This window comes from Corticium candelabrum, chromosome 15 (genome assembly GCF_963422355.1).
Source record: "Corticium candelabrum chromosome 15, ooCorCand1.1, whole genome shotgun sequence".
NCBI lineage: Eukaryota > Metazoa > Porifera > Homoscleromorpha > Homosclerophorida > Plakinidae > Corticium > Corticium candelabrum.
Window position 1 is genome coordinate 2,410,712 of NC_085099.1, and position 20,000 is coordinate 2,430,711.

At 41.5% G+C, this 20,000-nt stretch overlaps 3 protein-coding genes and 2 long non-coding RNA genes across 7 annotated transcripts in view; all 5 read right to left on the bottom strand.

Annotated features, from left to right (window-relative positions):
- LOC134190868 (beta-1,4-galactosyltransferase 7-like) overlaps positions 1–5,344 on the bottom strand; it is an 8,872-nt gene extending 3,528 nt beyond the window's left edge. For 2 of the 3 annotated variants that reach the window (XM_062659404.1, XM_062659405.1), the window contains exons 1-6: positions 2,014–2,427; positions 1,807–1,950; positions 1,555–1,637; positions 879–996; positions 689–817; positions 1–524 (exon numbers count right to left, since the gene is read on the bottom strand). The exon at positions 1–524 is cut by the window's left edge and continues 415 nt beyond it. In XM_062659404.1, coding sequence (XP_062515388.1) covers positions 1–179 — 179 coding nt within the window. In that variant the 5' untranslated portion in view covers positions 180–524; positions 689–817; positions 879–996; ... (1 more) ...; positions 1,807–1,950; positions 2,014–2,427. Of the gene's footprint in view, positions 525–688; positions 818–878; positions 997–1,554; positions 1,638–1,806; positions 1,951–2,013; positions 2,729–2,790; positions 2,843–2,957; positions 3,114–3,185; positions 3,248–3,874; positions 3,958–4,017; positions 4,212–4,400; positions 4,506–4,839; positions 4,933–4,996; positions 5,101–5,277 lie in introns of those variants that run through there. The other variant, XM_062659403.1, reaches the window with a different exon arrangement.
- Positions 5,345–5,812: 468 nt separating this feature from the next.
- Positions 5,813–6,418, bottom strand: LOC134191466 (uncharacterized). The gene is made up of 3 exons (XR_009971797.1): positions 6,339–6,418; positions 6,035–6,122; positions 5,813–5,977 (listed from the first exon to the last, which is right to left on the bottom strand). It is a non-coding gene; the product is annotated as an uncharacterized LOC134191466 (long non-coding RNA).
- A 2,086-nt stretch (positions 6,419–8,504) lies between these two features.
- LOC134190867 (uncharacterized) lies at positions 8,505–11,363 on the bottom strand. Its single transcript, XM_062659402.1, has 10 exons — positions 11,264–11,363; positions 11,117–11,220; positions 10,953–11,045; positions 10,776–10,901; positions 10,497–10,618; positions 9,961–10,040; positions 9,452–9,513; positions 9,222–9,392; positions 9,021–9,072; positions 8,505–8,958 (listed from the first exon to the last, which is right to left on the bottom strand). The coding sequence occupies exons 1-10, from the start codon at positions 11,361–11,363 to the stop codon at positions 8,666–8,668; spliced, it is 1,203 nt and encodes a 400-aa protein (XP_062515386.1). The 3' UTR covers positions 8,505–8,665.
- Positions 11,364–11,803: 440 nt separating this feature from the next.
- Positions 11,804–13,785, bottom strand: LOC134190870 (large ribosomal subunit protein uL18B-like). The gene is made up of 5 exons (XM_062659406.1): positions 13,759–13,785; positions 12,573–12,775; positions 12,307–12,484; positions 12,053–12,141; positions 11,804–11,995 (listed from the first exon to the last, which is right to left on the bottom strand). Exons 1-5 carry the CDS (start codon positions 13,783–13,785, stop codon positions 11,890–11,892), a joined length of 603 nt encoding a protein of 200 aa, XP_062515390.1. The 3' UTR covers positions 11,804–11,889.
- Positions 13,786–16,834: 3,049 nt separating this feature from the next.
- Positions 16,835–20,000, bottom strand: part of LOC134190537 (uncharacterized) — a 5,054-nt gene continuing 1,888 nt past the window's right edge. Inside the window, exons 2-3 of the long non-coding RNA XR_009971648.1 lie at positions 16,955–17,016; positions 16,835–16,896 (exon numbers count right to left, since the gene is read on the bottom strand). This is a non-coding gene — a long non-coding RNA (uncharacterized LOC134190537). The remainder of the gene's footprint in view (positions 16,897–16,954; positions 17,017–20,000) is intronic.

The window sequence follows — 20,000 nt, forward strand, 5'->3', positions numbered from 1 at the left end:
ATAACCGGTCTGGCTTCTGAATCTGTGGTCACGTGACCTCGTTTTTGTGTTAGTGACGTGTCGATGCATCGAGGACGGAGGCAGTCGTCGTTGAGCATGTAGGCCATCCAGAACGTGAATCCGATGAGTAGTGTGGCTATGTAGACGATCACCAATAAATAATTTCGTTTGGATGACATGCTAAAAGTTATAGATATTAACTACTGTAACGCGCGCTAAATTATTGCATTAACGCGCGGTTTTATTAAACGCGCGCTAGCACTACACCCACGCGTTAGTTCCCACAAGGTACTCGCGTTAATTAACCGCCCTGCGTATTGCTACTTGAGTGTCAATGTTTGGTCTCTTCCTGCTCTTGTAGCTGGAGTGGAGTACAACATTTTTGGGCTTTCTGTTGTATTCACCAATTGTTGCTGCAAGACATGATTATTGGAATCTCTTGCCAGTTAGGGCGAATGAAAATGCTGGGGCTCTGTGCCTGCAGAGGTGCATGTACGGATCGTACGTTCCTGGTCCGGGTGTATCTGTGGAAGCAGAGAGTTGTCATGGTCGAGATTGGTACACACACACACACACACACACACACACACACACACACACACACACACACACACACACACACACACACACACACACACACACACACACACACACAGCTGGTGACCAGTTGTATTGCAACTTTACGTACCTGAATGTAACTGCCAGAGATGTCTGCTAGTTCGATGATTTGTAAACGTGTACGAAGGCGCATGCGTAAAAAGCTTATCTTGAAAAATTTCACTATAATACGTATTTGGTGCTGGCTCTTTGTCTGCATCTAATATTACACATTGAGTAACATATCACACAACGAGAATGAAAACATCTCAGTGATTTACTTCGTCTGGCAATGGCAAAGCCTTTTCTTGATTGCATGGAAAACGATGGCTGTTGGGAACTGCAAGTTACGTAGTGACCTAAAGTGGTGGGAAGGTTGTAGTCTGTAACACATGGCCACTAGAACAAATAGATTTGTATGCAAACATGTTATTGGTAAACGTATTCATCCATCTATTGCATGCATACATTTAGTACAGACAAACAGACAGACAGACAGACAGACAGGCAGGCAGGCAGGCAGGCAGGCAGGCAGGCAGGCAGGCAGGCAGGCAGGCAGGCAGGCAGGCAGGCAGGCAGGCAGGCAGGCAGGCAGGCAGGCAGGCAGGCAGGCAGGCAGGCAGGCAGGCAGGCAGGCAGGCAGGCAGGCAGGCAGGCAGGCAGGCAGGCAGGCAGGCAGGCAGGCAGGCAGGCAGGCAGACAGACAGACAGACAGACAGACAGACAGACAGATGGAGAGACAGACAGACAGACAGACAGACAGAGAGACAGAACTTTATATAGATACCTTGCTAGCATTGTATTATAGATGTATGCTTGAAATAAATGCTATTTGACAGACAGACAGACAGACAGACAGACAGACAGACAGACAGACAGACAGACAGGCATAGAGATACCTTAACCAACCAACCAAACAGATACAAACAAACATGCATATGTTCACATATTACACACATTGGTCTCGTATCTTGTTTTGTTTGTCCAGACATTGTCTGTTGCAAACCACGACTTAGACCAAGCTCGTTGACCGCCACCAACTACAAATCAATCAAAATTAATTAATATGGTGATAATGGTTGTGTGTGTGTGTGTGTGCGTGCGTGCGTGAGTGCGTGCGTGCATGTGTGTGTGTGTGTGTGCATGTGAATTCGTGAGTGTGTGCGTGCGTGCATGTCACTCATAATTACAGTGCAATCATAAACTCACGTTTCTCTACACGTCTATATCCCATTGTATACGCAGGACTGTTCGTCTCTTGCAATGCTCTTCCTGGTGGTGAGTATGTACACGGTGTTGGTCCACTCAAATCTTCACTCGCCAAAACACAACGCTCACTACCCACACGACCAGCTAAAAATCACCACAAAACCTGTACAACAATTTCTAGGAAAAAATGAAGCCGCAAGTTGCTACATTGACTTTGCACTCTTTGGCCACGCCCCTTTTGTTCATAGTAGTTGCTCTTCTGTTGTCTCCTACACAACCATGCGGAGTTTCTGTAAAGTACGGCAAGTCTGTGACGAGACGGCAGTGCCTGTTGATTCGTATACGGCCTGGATTGGATGGGTAGAGTAAACGTTGATTCAGTAGCCATTAATTAAGACAAAGTGCAAACAAACCAGATACTATGACTACACTAGCTCCGCCCATGATGTCCCGGATAAGAAAACATGTGGTTATTTCAAAATTTGGTATAAACTATTACACCTTGTCTTAAACATAAAAAGCGCTAAAGTACAAATAGTAAGATGCTTGAAGCATTACAAACAACAAAATGAACTTGCTGAACAAATATGATTAGCCATGCAGACAACAAAGTGACAAAGTCAATTATTCTATTGTCCACCGTTCTGTGCTCTCAGTCTCTCTTGACGTTTAACCACCTCATCTCTTATTGCAGCAGCACAAATTGGAATGGAAATACGCTGACAAGCAGACAAAATGATACCAACAACATTGCTGGTACCGACAGCAGCAGCTTTTGTTCTCAGTATGGCGTGTAGCTTGCTGTGAGATGCAGTAATTAATGAAGTGAGTGAGTTGAGTTCAGGCATTGTGTATCCTAACTCCAGTCCAACATCACTCCACTGATCACAGGCAAGAGCACTGACTGCATACATCACATCCTCTGTAAACAAATGAGAAATGCTGCAAGCAATGCTTGTGTTCCTCATACTTTGTGGTTCTCACCTGGTGGCTGTGATAAGCAAAATTCATCAGAAGTAGTGTGACTTTCAACAATCTACAATAAAACAATTTTTCTACACACACACACACACACACACCATTATGTATTATCACTAGAAATCAACAATCATATCCTACACATCTGCAAGCTCTATGTGTGCTTGTCCTACTTTATCGCTTGCCATTCTGCTAACAGTAGCAAGAGCAGACACGAGACATCTCATTTCCTCCTCTTTCTCTTGGATCTCGGTTGTTAACCTCGTCACTTCACTCTCATGGACCAGGGATGATTGTCTTAATTCTTCTTTCATCTTCTCCACTTCACTCTGCAGTTCAGCAATTTGCAACACAAACACAACTTGGGAAACAGACAACTAGAGATGAAAAAGTCACATTACTGTCTCTTCATATTGATGTCTCATGATAGACACATCTCCCTTTACATAAGGATGAGATCTCACTGTAAGAGAAAAAACATCACTTAAAATGTGCAACAAACATGATGCTAATGCGTGCACACACACACACACACACACACACACACACACACACACACACACACACAAACTAACTTAAATTAAAACAACAAGCAACTACAATGACAAACACACCAATCACTCAACCAACATGCAAATGAATAAAAAAATTAATTAAAATGGAAACACACACACACACGACATACAAACAAATAGAAATTAACAAAAGACAAACAGACAATAATTTACAGACGAGTGTGCAAAGAGATAAACACCCAGATATGTAGAGAAGAAGACAACAGTAAAATATTATTAACTCATTAACTGATTCTATTGACAAATGGACACACACACACACACACACACACACACACACACACACACACACACACACAAAACACACAATAAAACAAGCAGACACATCACCTCAACCCAAATGTTGAGACAAAAAGAAGTGAGAAGATCAAAAGCAGCACATCACTACAATAGCTCGACACACAAGATAACAAGCAAATCATTCAACAATATCAATCTAACCTCACACCAAAATCATCACATTAAATCAAAAGAAGAAAAAACAAAAACACAAATTAATTGTTTCTTTCACTTACATCTTATGGCTTCTTCCATCATCTCAACCACATCACTGCGACCAAATAGCTTGGCAATCTCCAGTGGTGATCCCCAAATCTCACTATCCCACAATGACATCACGTTAGTAATATTATTGACTGAAGGATATTGAGTGCATCACCTCTCATGTTGGGGACTCGCTCCATGTTTTAGGAGAACATCAACACAACACACATCACCATCACGGGCAGCAAACCACAGTGGTGTACAACCTTCAGTATCATTGATATCAACAGGAACAGAACAAGACAAAAGTCTCTCTACAATGGTCACGTGATTATTCATTGCAGCATGATGGATGGCTGTCCTTCCCCACTGAGTAAACAAGAAACTGATAAGATAGTGAGAGAGTGTTGATGTTAAAATATATTAAAGCAACAGACATTCCATTCAACACACAAACACAAACAATAGCAAAATGAATGCATTACACTCACAAATATGTTTAATACATGCACAACAGACACCACAATATCAACTCAACCTCTCAATACTCAAACTCACAAGATCATCTTTCTTCATCACATCAATATCTTTGACATTCAGTAGTAGATCAGTGATCTCTTCTGATCCAATGATTGCACATACAATCAAAGCTGTCCGTCCCCACTGCATACACAAGAATGTATTATTATCATTATTCCTCCATCACACTGTACACATGCTGCAAGAGAAAAGTAAATAGAAAATGAAGACAACCTGATAAGACAATAACTACTGCAAAAATAGTCTCCAACAGTCCAAGTTGAATCAAATAAAAACCAACAAGATTATTCATCTCTGCATGCAATGGCTGCTTCAGCCAGTCACAAGTCAACACTGCTGCCTCTTGACGAGCAAGAACAAACCAAAACGTTGATTGTTGGATTAGATTGTTACATCTAGTTGATATCTATCATCTTATCAACAACACATCACACTTTCACACACTCAATCAACTCACCTCACCAGTCCCATTAACATCTGCTGATTTAGTGAGTAGAAACTCAACAATCTCCTTCTGATTATTCCAACACGCTTTTATCAGAAGAGTGTTCTATTTTGAGATCAAACGACGTGTTTCAACATCCAATACACACATCATAACTCACAACACATACCCCAGACTCATCACGAGCATTGATATCAACTTGCATATCCAAAAGTCGCGTTACTGACTCAATATCACCTCTCCCCACCGCTTTACTCAATTCTTCGTTCATTTCTACACAACAAACAAACAATAACACTCCACCACACAAAACAACTCACAAACGAAAAAGAGACAACGAGTGTCAACGATTTAGCTAAAATCAGCTGCCCAACATCTAACGTGTGCTTCTCTATTCTATCAAAGCCATCACTCATTTCCTTGACCTAACACGCCTGCACTTGTACTCACTTCGACGATTCGACCGACGAACTTCGGAAGGTGCAGTCCCTGTAACGTAATCCTAACGCACTGTCACCTACGCATGCTCAATTATTGCAAGTCACGTGTCTTACCAGCCTACTAGACAAGCACTTTGTATATAAGGGGCGTGGATAATTGAGACATGTCACGCTGGTTTTTCGCCGCAAAAAAATAGCGATCTCTACCTACTAGGACGCACACATGTTACCTTCCCTTCTCGTTAAAATTTTTGTAAAACCGAAACAATTTTGATCTGACAACAACTCAGTACAAAACGGATGGTTCCAACAAGTCACGTGTCATGTTTGTTCATCTCTATTCGCTGTGTGTGTGTGTGTGTGTGTGTGTGTGTGTGTGTGTGTGTGTGTGTGTCAGTGTGTGTGTGTGTGTGTGTGTGTGTGTGTGTGTGTGTGTGTGTGTTTGTGTGTGTGTGTGTGTGTGTGTGTGTGTGTGTCAGTGTGTGTGTGTGTGTGTGTGTGTGTGTGTGTGTGTGTGCGTGCGTGTGTGTAACAATCAATTAAATCAAACAATTATGGTTTATTAATTGACATTGCAGCTCGCGAGTACAAAATACTTGCACTGTGTCTAGTCATCATCTTCGCCGTCTGCTGCCTGACGCTTCAAGAAAGCCTCCTTCTGACGTATACGAACTCGTCGTTGTGCAAGCGACATCTTGGCTCGATTCTACCTGATAAACAAAGTACAATAAAGGCACCTACAGATTCTCTGCTGTCAGTGATATTACCTCTTTGGTGTTACATCTTTGGATGGTGCCGGTTTATGAGACGGATCTTCTCGTATTGCAGCATGATCGCTTTGTACTTATCTTCCAGCTGCACCAGATTACAAGGTATGATCACACTGATAAACACACACACACACACACACACACACACACACACACACACACACACACACACACACACAGACACACACACACACACACACACACACACACACACACACACACACACACACACACACACACACACACACACACACACAGCTGCAACAAATCAAATATTAATTGTTATACATCTAATACGTACCTGAATGTAACTGCCAGAGACGTCTGCTAGTTGGATATTTTGTAAACGTGTAAGCAGGCGCATGCGTAAAAAGCTTATCTATTTGGTGCTGGCTCTTCGTCTGCATCTAATATTACACATTGAGTAACATCACACAACGAGGATGAAAACATCTAAGTGACTTACTTTGTCTGGCAATGGCAAAGCCTTTTCTTGATTGCATGGAAATGATGGCTGTTGGGAACTGCAAGTTATGTAGTTACCTAACTTGGTGGGAAGGTTGTAGTCTGTAACACTTGGCCACTAGACAAAATACATTTGAATGTAAATATGTTATTGTAAACGTATTCACTATTGCATACATTTAGTACAGACAGACAGACAGACAGACAATATTCTATTGGATAAAGAATCTGGAAAGGATTTAGAACAATTACGTTCCTTGCAAGGAAGAGATGCAGGCTCTTGACTAAATGCCATTCCATCAACCCAGAATCTCGCAATCTTACCTGGAAATTTTTGCTTGGCGGCATTCATGAGGTTGGGGATGGCAATGCCCTTGCTCTTGTTGGCAGATGAGTGCAAATGTGAATGTGGAAAAACGATCAATAGAGAACGGTATCATCTGTTGACTTGTAAAGTTGGAGGTGGACCAGAGTGGTCTCACAACTGTATGGTTTCTGTGTGGGCTGATACTGTCTCAGCCAGCTACATGTACCGTACTACATTGAGCCTAAAGATTGCTACACCACTTCCAGTGGAAGGCCAGACATCTATGTTGCAGAATCATTCTGCATGCCAGCAGCAGAATTAGACATTGCTCTATCACATTCAGTCAGCAAAGATATCCTATGTAGAGCTGATTATTTTGATGGGGCTGCGGCATCCAGAAGAGAAAAGATTAAACATACAAAGTATGACTCCCAACTGCTACCAGGAGGGTATGCACCAACAGCAATCCCTTTGGTATTTGAACATTATGGCAGATGGAGTGATGAAGCTCAACAATTTTTAAAGATTCTCTCTCTCATGTCTTATAATGAGGACGATTGTCAGAATGCATCCAATTTTACAACATATTGGAGACAACGTTTATCAGTTCAGTTACAACAATGTCTAGTGCTAGACAACGTTTATCAGTTCAGTTACAACAATGTCTAGTGCTAGAGTGATTTCCAGAAAGACATCCTGCTTACTGGAACATACAAGGAAAGTCAAGCTAGAGAATAAACAGTGTACACAATTATTAATGTGCTTTACTGTACAGCCCTATATAGGGCTGGTTTCTGTAGAGTTTTAGTTTGGTAGAGATTTTGTGTGATTGGAACAGTGGAGTTGCTTTGTTGTGTTGAGTGTAGATTTCAATGTTGAAAATATATGTATTGGATAGACAGACAGACAGACAGACAGACAGACAGACAGACAGACATAGAGATAGCTTAGCCAACCAACCAAACAGACACCAACAAACAGCAAACAAACATGCATATGTCCACACACATTGGTCTCATATCTTGTCTTGTTTGTCCAGACATTGTCTGTTGCAAACAACAACTTAGACCAAGCTCATTGGCCGCCACCAAATACAAATCAATCAAAATTATTTAATTAATATGGTGATAATGGTTGTGTGTGTGTGTGTGTGTGCATGTGAATTTGTGAGTGTTGCATGCGTGCATGTCACTTATCATCATAATGCAATCATTCACTCACATTTCTCTACACGTCTATATCCCATTGTATACGCAGGACTGTTCGTCTCTTGCAATGCTCTTCCTGGTGGTATGTACACGATGTTGGTCCACTCAAATCTTCACTCGCCAAAACACAATGCTCACTACCCACACGACCAGCTAAAAGTCACCACAAAACCTGTACAACAATTTCTAGAAAAAAATTAATTAAGCCGCAAGTTGCTACACTTAATTTGCACTATGTGGCCACGCCCCTTTTGCTCTTCTAGTAGTTGCTCTTCTGTTGTCTCCTACACAACCAGGCGGAGTTTCTGTAAAGTACGGCAAGTCTGTGACGAGACGGCAGTGCCTGTTGATTCGTATACGACCTGGATTGGATGGGTAGAGTAAACGTTGATTCAGTAGCCATTAGGACAATGTGGCAAACAAACCAAATGTACCATGGCTACACTAGCTCTTCCCATGATGTCCCGGGTAAAATCCCAACATGTGGTAGATTTCAAAATTTGGTGTAAAATATTACACCTTGTCTTAAACATAAAAAGTGATAAAATACAAATAGTAAGATCATTGAAGCATTACAAACAACAAAAATGGACTTGCTAAACAAATATGATTAGCCATGCAGACAACAAAGTGACAAAGTCAATTATTCTATTGTCCACCGTTCTGTGCTCTCAGTCTCTCTTGACGTTTAACCACCTCATCTCTTATTGCAGCAGCACAAATTGGAATGGAAATACGCTGACAAGCAGACAAGATGACACCAACAATATTGCTGGTACCCACAGCAGCAGCTTTTGTTCTCAGTATGGCGTGTAGCTTGCTGTGAGATGCAGTAATTAATGAAGTGAGTGAGTTGAGTTCAGGCATTGTGTATCCTAACTCCAGTCCAACATCACTCCACTGATCACAGGCAAGAGCACTGACTGCATACATCACATCCTCTGTAAACAAATGAGAAATGCTGTTAGCAATGCTTGTGTTCCTCATACTTTGTGGTTCTCACCTGGTGGCTGTGATAAGCAAAATTCATCAGAAGTAGTGTGACTTTCAACAATCTACAATAAAACAATTTTTCTACACACACACACACACACACACACACACACACACACACACACACACACACACACACCATTATGTATTATCACTAGAAATCAACAATCATATCCTACACATCTGCAAGCTCTATGTGTGCTTGTCCTACTTTATCGCTTGCCATTCTGCTAACAGTAGCAAGAGCAGACACGAGACATCTCATTTCCTCCTCTTTCTCTTGGATCTCGGTTCGTAACCTCGTCACTTCACTCTCATGGAAAAGGGATGATTGTCTTAATTCTTCTGTCTTCTTCTCAACTTCACTCTGCAGTTCAGCAATCTATGCAACACAAACACAACTTGGGAAACAGACAACTAGAGATGAAAAAGTCACATTACTGTCTCTTCATATTGATGTTTCATGACAAACATGCGACCCTCCACATAAGGATGAGATGTGACTGTAAGAGAAGAAATAATGTCACTCAAAATGTAAACACACAAACACGACATACAAACAAATAGAAGTTAACAAAAGACAAACAGACAATAATTTACAGACGAGTGTGCAAAGAGATAAACACCCAGATATGTAGAGAAGAAGACAACAGTAAAATATTATTAACTCATTAACTGATTCAATTGACAAATGGACACACACACACACACACACACACACACACACACACACACAACACACAATAAAACAAGCAGACACATCACCTCAACCCAAATGTTGAGATGAAAAGAAGTGAGAAGATCAAAAGCAGCACATCACTACAATAGCTCCACAGACAAGATAACAAGCAAATCATTCAACAATATCAATCTAACCTCACACCAAAATCATCACATTAAATCAAAAGAAGAAAAAACAAAAACACAAATTAATTGTTTCTTTCACTTACATCTTATGGCTTCTTCCATCATCTCAACCACATCACTGTGACCATATCGCTTGGCAATCTCCAGTGGTGATCCCCTCTCACTATCCCACAATGACATCACGTTAGTCATATTATTGACTGAAGGATATTGAATGCATCACCTCTCATGTTGGGGACTCGCTCCATGTTTTAGGAGAACATCAACACAACACACATGACCACACCAGGCAGCCCACCACAGTGGTGTACGACCATAATTATCATAGGTATCAACAGGAACAGAACAAGACAAAAGTCTCTCTACAATGGTCACGTGATTACGAATTGCAGCATAATGTATGGCTGTCATTCCCAACTGAGTAAACAAGAAACTGATAAGATAGTGAGAGAGTGTTTATGTTAAAATATATTAAAGCAACAGACATTCCATTCAACACACACAATGAGACATTCAATAGAATGATCAACACACAAACACAAACAATAGCAAAATCAATGCATTACACTCACAAATATGTTTAATACATGCACAACAGACACCACAATATCAACTCAACCTCTCAATACTCAAACTCACCCAATCTCCCTTCATCACATTAATATCTTTGACATTCAGTAGTAGATCAGTGATCTCTTCTGATCCAATCCTTGTAGATACAATCAAAGCTGTATATCCCAACTGCATACACAAGAATGTATTATTATCATTATTCCTCCATCACACTGTACACATGCTGCAAGACAAAAGAAAATAGAAATTGAAGACGACCTGATAAGACAATAACTACTGCAAAAATAGTCTCCAACAGTCCAAGTTGAATCAAATAAAAACCAACAAGATTATTCATCTCTGCATGCAATGGCTGCTTCAGCCAGTCACAAGTCAACACTGCTGCCTCTTGACCAGCAACAAGAAACCAAAACGTTGATTGTTGGATTAGATTGTTACATCTAGTTGATATCTATCATCTTATCAACAACACATCACACTTTCACACACTCAATCAACTCACCCTGCCAGTCCCATTAACATCTACTGATTTAGTGAGAAGAAACTCAACAATCTCCTTCTCTTCATTCTCACATGTTTTTATCATAAGAGTGTTCTATTTTGAGATCAAACGACGTGCAGTTCATTTCAACATCCAATACACACATTATAACTCACAACACATACCCCAGACTCATCACGAGCATTGATATCAACTTGCATATCCAAAAGACGCGTTACTGACTCAATATCACCTCTTCTCACCGCTTCACTCAATTCTTCGTTCATTTCTACACAACAAACAAACAATAACACTCCACCACACAAAACAACTCACAAACGAAAAAGAGACAACGCGTGTCAACGATTTAGCTAAAATCAGCTGCCCAACATCTAACGTGTGCTTCTCTATTCTATCAAAGCCATCACTCATTTCCTTGACCTAACACGCCTGTACATGTACTCACTTCGACGATTCGACCGACGGACTTCGGAAGGTGCAGGCTTGTAACCTAATAATAGCGCACTGTCATCTACGCATGCTTATCTAGTGCAAGTCACGTGTGATACCGGCCCCCCGGGCACGCCTTTTTATTAAAGAGGCGTGGCTAATTCAGACCTGTCACTCTCGTTTTCGCTGCAAAAATTAGCGATCTCTACGTACTAGGACGCACACGTTACTTTTCTCGTCGTTAAATTTTTTTGTAAAACCGAGACAATCTTAATCTTGATGTCCGGACCACAACTCAGTACAAAACGGATGGTTCCAACAAGTCACGTGTCATGTTTGTTTATCTCTATTCGCTGTGCGTGTGTGTGTGTGTGTGTGTGTGTGTGTGTGTGTGTGTGTGTGTGTGTGTGTGTGTGTGTGTGTGTGTGTGTAACAATCGATTAAATCAAACAATTATGGTTTATTAATTGACATTGCATCTCGCGAGTACAGAATACTAGGACTGTGTCTAGTCATTGTCTTCGCCATCTGCCGCCTGACGCTTCAAGAAAGCCTCCTTCTTCTGACGTATACGATCTCGTCGTTGTGCAAGCGACATCTTGGCTCGATTCCACCTGACAAACAAAGTACAATAAAGGCACCTACAGAGTCTCTGCTGTCAGTGATATTACCTCTTTGGTGTTACATCCTTGGATGGTGCGGGTTTATGAGACGGATCTTCTCGTATTGCAGCATGAATTGCTTTGTACTTATCTTCCAGCTGTACCAGATTAGAAGGTATGATCACACTGATAAACATGCACACAGACAGACACACACGCACACAGACACACACGCACACAGACAGACAGACACACACACACACACACACACACACACACACACACACACACACACACACACACATGCGACCACGGTGACCTACTGTGTTGCCTGCGATGCCTTCCTTGATGTATCTTGAAAATTGTCTCCTGTAAGCATCCTCGTCGTTCTCTTCTAAGTGTGTCATATAGTTGGCAACGTGTTGTCCAAAACTGTGTCCTCGATGAACCTCAGCATCGTACTCCTTCGTTTCAGCATCGTATCCAGGAAAACTTTTAACACTATACAATAAAATCAATAAATTTTACCAACAGGACTAGACAATAAATAATATATATAATATATTATTGATATTAATAATGAACTGACCTGTGGGGTACATCTAGACCTCCGTCTACTGCTCCTTTCAATGCTCTGAATACTCGAGCTCCGGTAGTTGTTCTAGCTAGTCTGATGTCGAGAAAACATCTGAATGGGCCTGGAGCACCATCAACTTCTTCCACGTGATATTCTTCACCGGATACTTCATCGACTCCTTGATAGTGTTCGGCAAGTCCAAGCTTGGTCAGAACCTATACAACAGAGACATGATAGTAGTTGTTGAAAACACGAGAAAGACAAACAATAGAATTATACTGCATGAACACAAGCTGACACACACACACACACACACACACACACACACACACACACACACACACACACTGTAACACACACACACACACACACACACACACACACACACACACACACACACACACACACACACACACACACACACACACTGTAACACACACACACACACACACACTGTAACACACACACACACACACACACACACACACACACACACACACACACACACACACACACACACACACACACACACACACACACACACACACACACACACACACACACAACACACACACACACACACACACACACACACAGCTGCAACAAATTAAATATTAATTGCTATACTTCTAATACGTACCTGAATGTAACTGCCAGAGATGTCTGCTAGTTGGATACTTTGTAAATGTGTAAGCAGGCGCATGCGTAAAAAGCTTATCTTGAAAACTGTCACTACACTACATATTTGGTGCTGGCTCTTCGTCTACATCTAATATTACACATTGAGTAACGTATCACACAACGAGGATGAAAACATCTAATTAAGTGACTTACTTCGTCTGGCAATTAATGGCAAAGCCTTCTCTTGATTGCATGGAAACGATGGCTGTTGGGAACTGCAAGTTACGTAGTGACCTAAAGTGGTGGAAAGGTTGTAGTCTGTAACACTTGGCCTCTATAGACAAATAGATTTGAATTTAAATATGTTATTGTAAACGTATTCACTATTGCATACATTTAGTACAGGCAGACAGACAGACAGACAGACAGACAGACAGACAGACAGACAGACAGACAGACCGACAATATTTTATTAAAGAATCTGGAAAGGATTCAGCATGATTACGTTCCTTGCAAAGAAAAGGTGCAGGCTCTTGGCTAAATGCCATTTCCTCAACCCAGAATCTCGCAATCTTACCTGAAATTTTCGCTTGGCGACATTCATGAGGTTGGGGACGGCAATGCCCTAGCTTGCCTTTGTTGGCAGATAAGTGCAAATGTAAATGTGGAAAAACGATCAATAGAGAAGGGTATCATCTGTTGACTTGTAAAGTTGGAGGTGGACTAGAGTGGTCTCACAACTGTATGGTTTCTGTGTGGGCAGATTGCCTCAGCCAGCTACATGTACCGTACTACATTGAGCCTAAAGATCGCTACACCACTTCCAGTGAAGGCCAGACATCTATGCCAGCAGCAGAATTAGACATATATTGCTCTATCACATCCATTCAGCAAAGATATCCTATGTAGAGCTGATTATATTGATGGGGCTGCGGCATCCAGAAGAGAAAAGATTAAACACACAAAGTATGACTCCCAACTGCTACCAGAAGGTCTTTCTCTCATGTCTTATGATGAGGACGGTCTCAAAATGCATCCAATTTTACAACACATTGGAGACAACGTTTATCAGTTCAGTTACAACAATGTCTAGTGCTAGAGTGATTTCCACAAAGACATCAATGAACAGTGTACACAATTATTTATGTGCTTTACTGTACAGCCCTTTATAGAGCTGGTTTCTGTAGAGTTTTAGTTTGGTAGAGATTTTGTGCGATTGGGACAGTAGAGTAGCTTAGTTGTGTTGAATGTAGATTTTAATGTTGAAAATATGTGTATTGGACAGACAGACAGACAGACAAACAGACAGACAGACAGACAGACAGACAGACAGACAGACAGACAGACAGATCAAGGAGAAGAGTTTTCAAGTCGTCGTCCAAGTCATCATTTGCGGCTTCGGCCACTAACGCCGTTTATGACTCTGTTGGCCATGGGGCCCCCTTTCGTGTTTGATCGTTTGTTTGCTCACCTTTCCATCTGCACAGTCTGCTGTCTACAAGTCATTGTTTGGTACTTCCCTCTTCGTGTCTTTGCGCCAACATTTCCTTTGTTTGAGCGTCGTCATCATGGATTGTAGGCATCTTTACCTCGCGTCAGCGCTAGGCGTCTTCTACGGTGGTCATGCACGTCGTGATGTCTTCCTCTACCCATATTGTCTACTCCTCTGTATCAACATTGTCATCATGGATTGTACGCATCTTTACCTTGCGTCAGCGCTAGGCGTCTTCTATGGTGGCCATGCATGTTGTGATGTCCATCCATGTTATCTGAGAGACAGACAGACAGTGTTCAGTTTTTTGTTTTTAGTTGTCATTGTAATGTAGTGTATCGTGCTTTGCTTAATTTGATTTAGCCTGTAATAGTTCTGATTTATGAAAATATAATACCATTGACAGACAGACAGACAGACAGACAGACAGACAGACAGACAGACATTAAGTACTCAACCCAGTTCTTTAGCCACTAGGCTGACCTGGGTTATCTTTTAAGTTAAGTTGTTACTGTTTTTAGTGCTTTTTCCTGTGTACTGTAGCACCTAAAACATTATGTCATTGCCTAGCACTCTTTGTATGATAGATGAATGTTTGAAAATATATGTGAAAGACAGACAGACAGACAACCACAGGCAGAATAAATGTTATTTGACAGACAGACAGACAGACAGACAGACAGACAGACATAGAGATAGCTTAACCAACCAAACAAACAGATGCAAACAAACAGCAAACAAACATGCATATGTCCATACACATTGGTCTCATACATTTTGTCTTGTTTGTCCAGATATTGTCTGTTGTAAACCACGACTTAGACCGAGCTCGTTGACTGCCACCAACTACAAATCAACCAAAATTAATTAATTAATATGGTGATAATGGTTGTGTGTATACATGTGTGTGTGTGTGTGTGTGTGTGTGTGTGTGTGTGTGTGTGTGTGTGTGTGTGTGTGTGTGTGTGTGTGTGTGCATGTTCATGTAAATTCGTAAGTGTGTGCGTGCATGTCACTCATCATCATAATGCAATCATGCACTCACGTTTCTCTACACGTCTATATCCCATTGTATACGCAGGACTGTTCGTCTCCTGCAATGCTCTTCCTGGTGGTGAGTATGTACACGGTGTTGGTCCACTCAAATCTTCACTCGCCAAAACACAACGCTCATTACCCACACGACCAGCTAAAAGTCACCACAAAACCTGGAAAACAATTTCTAGGAAAAAAATGAAGCCGCAAGTTGCTACATTGATTTTGCACTCTGTGGCCACGCCCCTTTTGTTCATAGTAGTTGCTCTTCTGTTGTCTCCTACCTACACAACCATGCGGAGTTTCTGTAAAGTACGGCAAGTCTGTGACGAGACGGCAGTGCCTGTTGACTCGTATACGGCTTGGATTGGATGGGTAGAGTAAACGTTGAGTCAGTAGACATTAATTAATTAGGACAATGTTGCAAACAAGCCAGATGCAATGCTACACTAGCTCCGCCCATGATGTCCCGGATAAGAAAACAACACGTGGTTTATTTCAAATTTGGTGTAAAATATTACACCTTGTCTTAAACATAAAAAGCGCTAAAGTACAAATGGCAAGATGCATGAAGCATTACAAACAACAAAAATGGACTTGCTAAACGAATATGATCAGCCATGCAGACAACAAAGTAACAAAGTCAATTATTCTATTGTCCACCGTTCTGTGCTCTCAGTCTCTCTTGACGTTTAACCACCTCATCTCTTATTGCAGCAGCACAAATTGGAATGGAAATACGCTGGCAAGCAGACAAGATGATACCAACAACATTGCTGGTACCGACAGCAGCAGCTTTAGTTCTCAGTATGGCGTGTAGCTTGCTGTGAGATGCAGTAATTAATGAAGTGAGTGAGTTGAGTTCAGGCATTGTGTATCCTAACTCGAGTCCAACATCACTCCACTGATCACAGGCAAGAGCACTGACTGCATACATCACATCCTCTGTAACAAATGAGAAATGCTGCAAGCAATGCTTGTGTTCCCCATACTTTGTGGTTCTCACCTGGTGGCTGTGATAAGCAAAATTCATCAGAAGTAGTGTGACTTTCAGCAACCTACAATGAAACAATTTTTTCTACAAACAAACACACACACACACCATTATGTATTATCACTACTTATTACCAGGGATGATTGTCTTAATTCTTCTTTCATCTTCTCCACTTCACTCTGCAGTTCAGCAATCTATGCAACACAAACACAACTGGGAAACAGACAACTAGAGATGATAAAGTCACATTACTGTCTGTTGGTCTTGATGTCTCATGATAGACACATCTCTATTCACATAAGGATGAGATCTCACTGTACATTGAGTCAAAAAAATCCAATTGTAATGTTTAATAAACATGATGCTATTGTACAGCCACATCCACACATATAAACAAACACAATCAAACTAGAATGACAGCAAACACACCAACAAGTCACTTAAGAAGACACACACAAACACACACACACACACACACACACACACACACACACACACACAAACAAACAAAAAGATTGATCAATAAACTGCATGCAAATAAACAAGCAAGTAAGCAAACAGACAACACACAAAGAGACAACGGACGACAATGGAGAAGCACTAAAGTGTTAAACCCTCAATCACTGCTTGCTTAGGTTAGGGAACAGCTGCTGCACATGTACTGGCAACTGCTACGTACCATGAAGAGTGTGAGAAGGGGTTAGACACATGGACTGACACGTGAGATTGTGGACATCTTGCATGCTAATTAACACCAGCAATAACATAGTACAAGCATTTCGTGACAAATTTTGAGTCAACCTTAAACTAATTGCAATACAAACTTTTTCAAGTGTTTTGTATACAGAAAAGTGTCCTCTATAACATACTAAAAGTCTTAAGGAATATCTGCAGAAGAAAGTGTCAAAAAAGTGGTCATCTGCTAACATACTCATTGCCGATTCTACACCATCTTTTATTGTATATATACCAATGTTTTAGTAGGATTGTAAATTAGTTTAAACTTTCTGTGTTTTTTCAACTACTTAATTGTAAAGTCTATAGTATAATAAGTAGATAGAAGATTTATGAGATGTAATAGTTACTATAGTCAATAATTATTATGTATTCAATCATTGTTATTGTCTTCTTCTTCATCATCATCATTATGATCATCAACATCAACACCTTCTTCATATGTCAGCCAGTCTGAGTTTATACAGTCAGATCCTCTGCAGTTGCCACAGGCAGGGGAGCATTTCACATTGTGCTTCTTGCATGTACACCTTAATGTACTGCAATCAGTCTGACAATTACACCTTATCATACGTAGGAGCTCATCAGGAACTGGAGGCAAGTCAGTCTGGACTGGCTTAAGTCCTTCTTCACTCTCTCTCCACCCCCATTCTACTGGCGTAAGTACAACACCAGAACCTTTCCATTGTTGTATCTGAAAGTATACATGGAGACTGTGGTACTTTGCTGCAGCTGAAGTCGGTGGCAGAGTCTGTGGTTGAATATGAGATGTTTCAGTAGCCACCTTCTCGCAGAAACGCGTATAACGCAGCGAATCAAGTCTTTCTGCAGGTTTTCCATTGTACAAACAAACCAATGCTTGCTCTCCTACAACAACAACATCTTCAGGGAAAGCTGACTGTGCATCAAACACCTTAGCTTGCTCTCGAAAGTGTGTACTTGATTTGAACTTCTTAAGGGAAGTTCCTTTTCCAATGCCATACAGGTGGAAGGTTGTATCACATCCAAGGATGGCATGCAGAAAGAGCATGTGAGTGCATATTTCAGGGCCTAGCTGTTCCTTGACAACCTGGATGTTCCACACGCGCGGTTTCTTTGTGCTCTTCTTTGGCTCTGGTCGGAAAAACACTCTGTGAGAGTGCAAGCTTGAGTGATAGCACAACAGGATAAGAAGGTCTGTGTCATCACCAACCAGGATAGTGGTCGACATTGTGGCAGACTCCACTGATTTTTGTACAATTAGCAAATCAGCATCCCCTGGAGCATGATGCACTTTGCAGTTGTTCATCTCTAGTTGATCTCCGAGCATTTTGATGAACTGCTGCTTGTTGGTCTTGCTGGCCAAAAACTTAGCCTTCGACATTGTAAGCTGCATATTGCTGGTAAATGCTACAGTTACTCCAGCATGCCATTTTGTTCACCTTTCATGCGTTGTGTCTTTCGTGGATTTGCCACTGTAACCATCAAACACAACAACTGCTTCTCCATACTTTTTTGAGACATACCTTGTGTACACTGAGCATATCTCTTGGTATGTTGCCCCTCGCGTCCATGGGATGTGGTGAATGAGTGCACCGCCACCCAGCACATACTGGACTTCTCCAGTTAGCTCAGAAATGTCTGGTGCCAATAGATTCCAGATGGCATTTGCCAGCACTGGCTTCTGTGGCTCCTGAAGAAGTAGTGATGAGTCAAAGAGGGCTGGTGGATAACTGCATAGCTCATACCTGAAGACATTTTCAAAATTTTCAGTTGCCTTTGCAGCAATTATCGTGAGTCTCTGGAAAAGAAGTTGTGGGTCAATCTGCACTGCAATGCCATCAACTTTGACTGCATTCTTCGTGTCTAGAGTGATGACCTGGTCTTTCTTCTTGAAATTATATTCTGCAGCAGTCTTCCCCTCCATGCTAATCAGAATTGCATTTCCAACATTTTTTGCTTTGTCAACATTGACGGTGCTGTGTGCATGTACTCCTGTGGAGATGCTTCTTAGACTGGTATCGAAAGTGAAGGGGTTCATATCTCAAAGATACTTGAGAATTTTGTGGGTATCTTTCCAGTCACAAGCTTGTCTAGCCTTGGCTATATCTTTGTTTTGCTCTCCTGTGTTGTAGCTAACCCCAGTCAGCTCTTCCATGGCACAGTTCACGTCAACACAAGCTGGCTTAGCCAACAACCATGTCAAGCGTTGCTGCTCAGTCATCCCTCGTCCTCTTGTTGGACTTCCTGGTAGGAGCAGCAAAAACCATGACGGTGCAGCAAGTCAATGAGGAATCGTGATGCAAAATGATGATATAGCTGCACACCTAGACCAACCTGTAGTGGTGCCAGTAACACTCGCGGTTGAGCAGCCTGCATTTTGCTTGTCCAATGGAGGCAATTTTTTTCTGAACTGCTTTTCCCACAATCAGTCCTTCAAGCAATACTCTCAAGGTTTCTGGTAGGAAGTTGATGCATTCATCAGAACCTAACTCATCACAAGTTGGATAGATTTTGTGAGATGTTTCCACTGCCTTGATGTCGTCCCTAATCAGTTTAGCAGCAGTTTCTACTATCTTCATTA

Coding starts and splice junctions, on each gene's coding strand:
- LOC134190867 (XM_062659402.1), bottom strand. CDS start 11,363: ATGAGTGATGGCTTTGATAGAATAGAGAAGCACACGTTAGATGTTGGG. Junction 11,221..11,263: donor TGTCTCTTTTTCGTTTGTGA/GTTGTTTTGTGT, acceptor TTTGTTGTGTAG/AAATGAACGAAGAATTGAGT. Junction 8,959..9,020: donor TTGCTTATCACAGCCACCAG/GTGAGAACCACA, acceptor ATTTGTTTACAG/AGGATGTGATGTATGCAGTC.
- LOC134190870 (XM_062659406.1), bottom strand. CDS start 13,785: ATGAATGTCGCCAAGCGAAAATTTCAG. Junction 12,776..13,758: donor TCGCCAAGCGAAAATTTCAG/GTAAGATTGCGA, acceptor TCTGTTGTATAG/GTTCTGACCAAGCTTGGACT. Junction 12,485..12,572: donor GGTCTAGATGTACCCCACAG/GTCAGTTCATTA, acceptor TTTATTGTATAG/TGTTAAAAGTTTTCCTGGAT.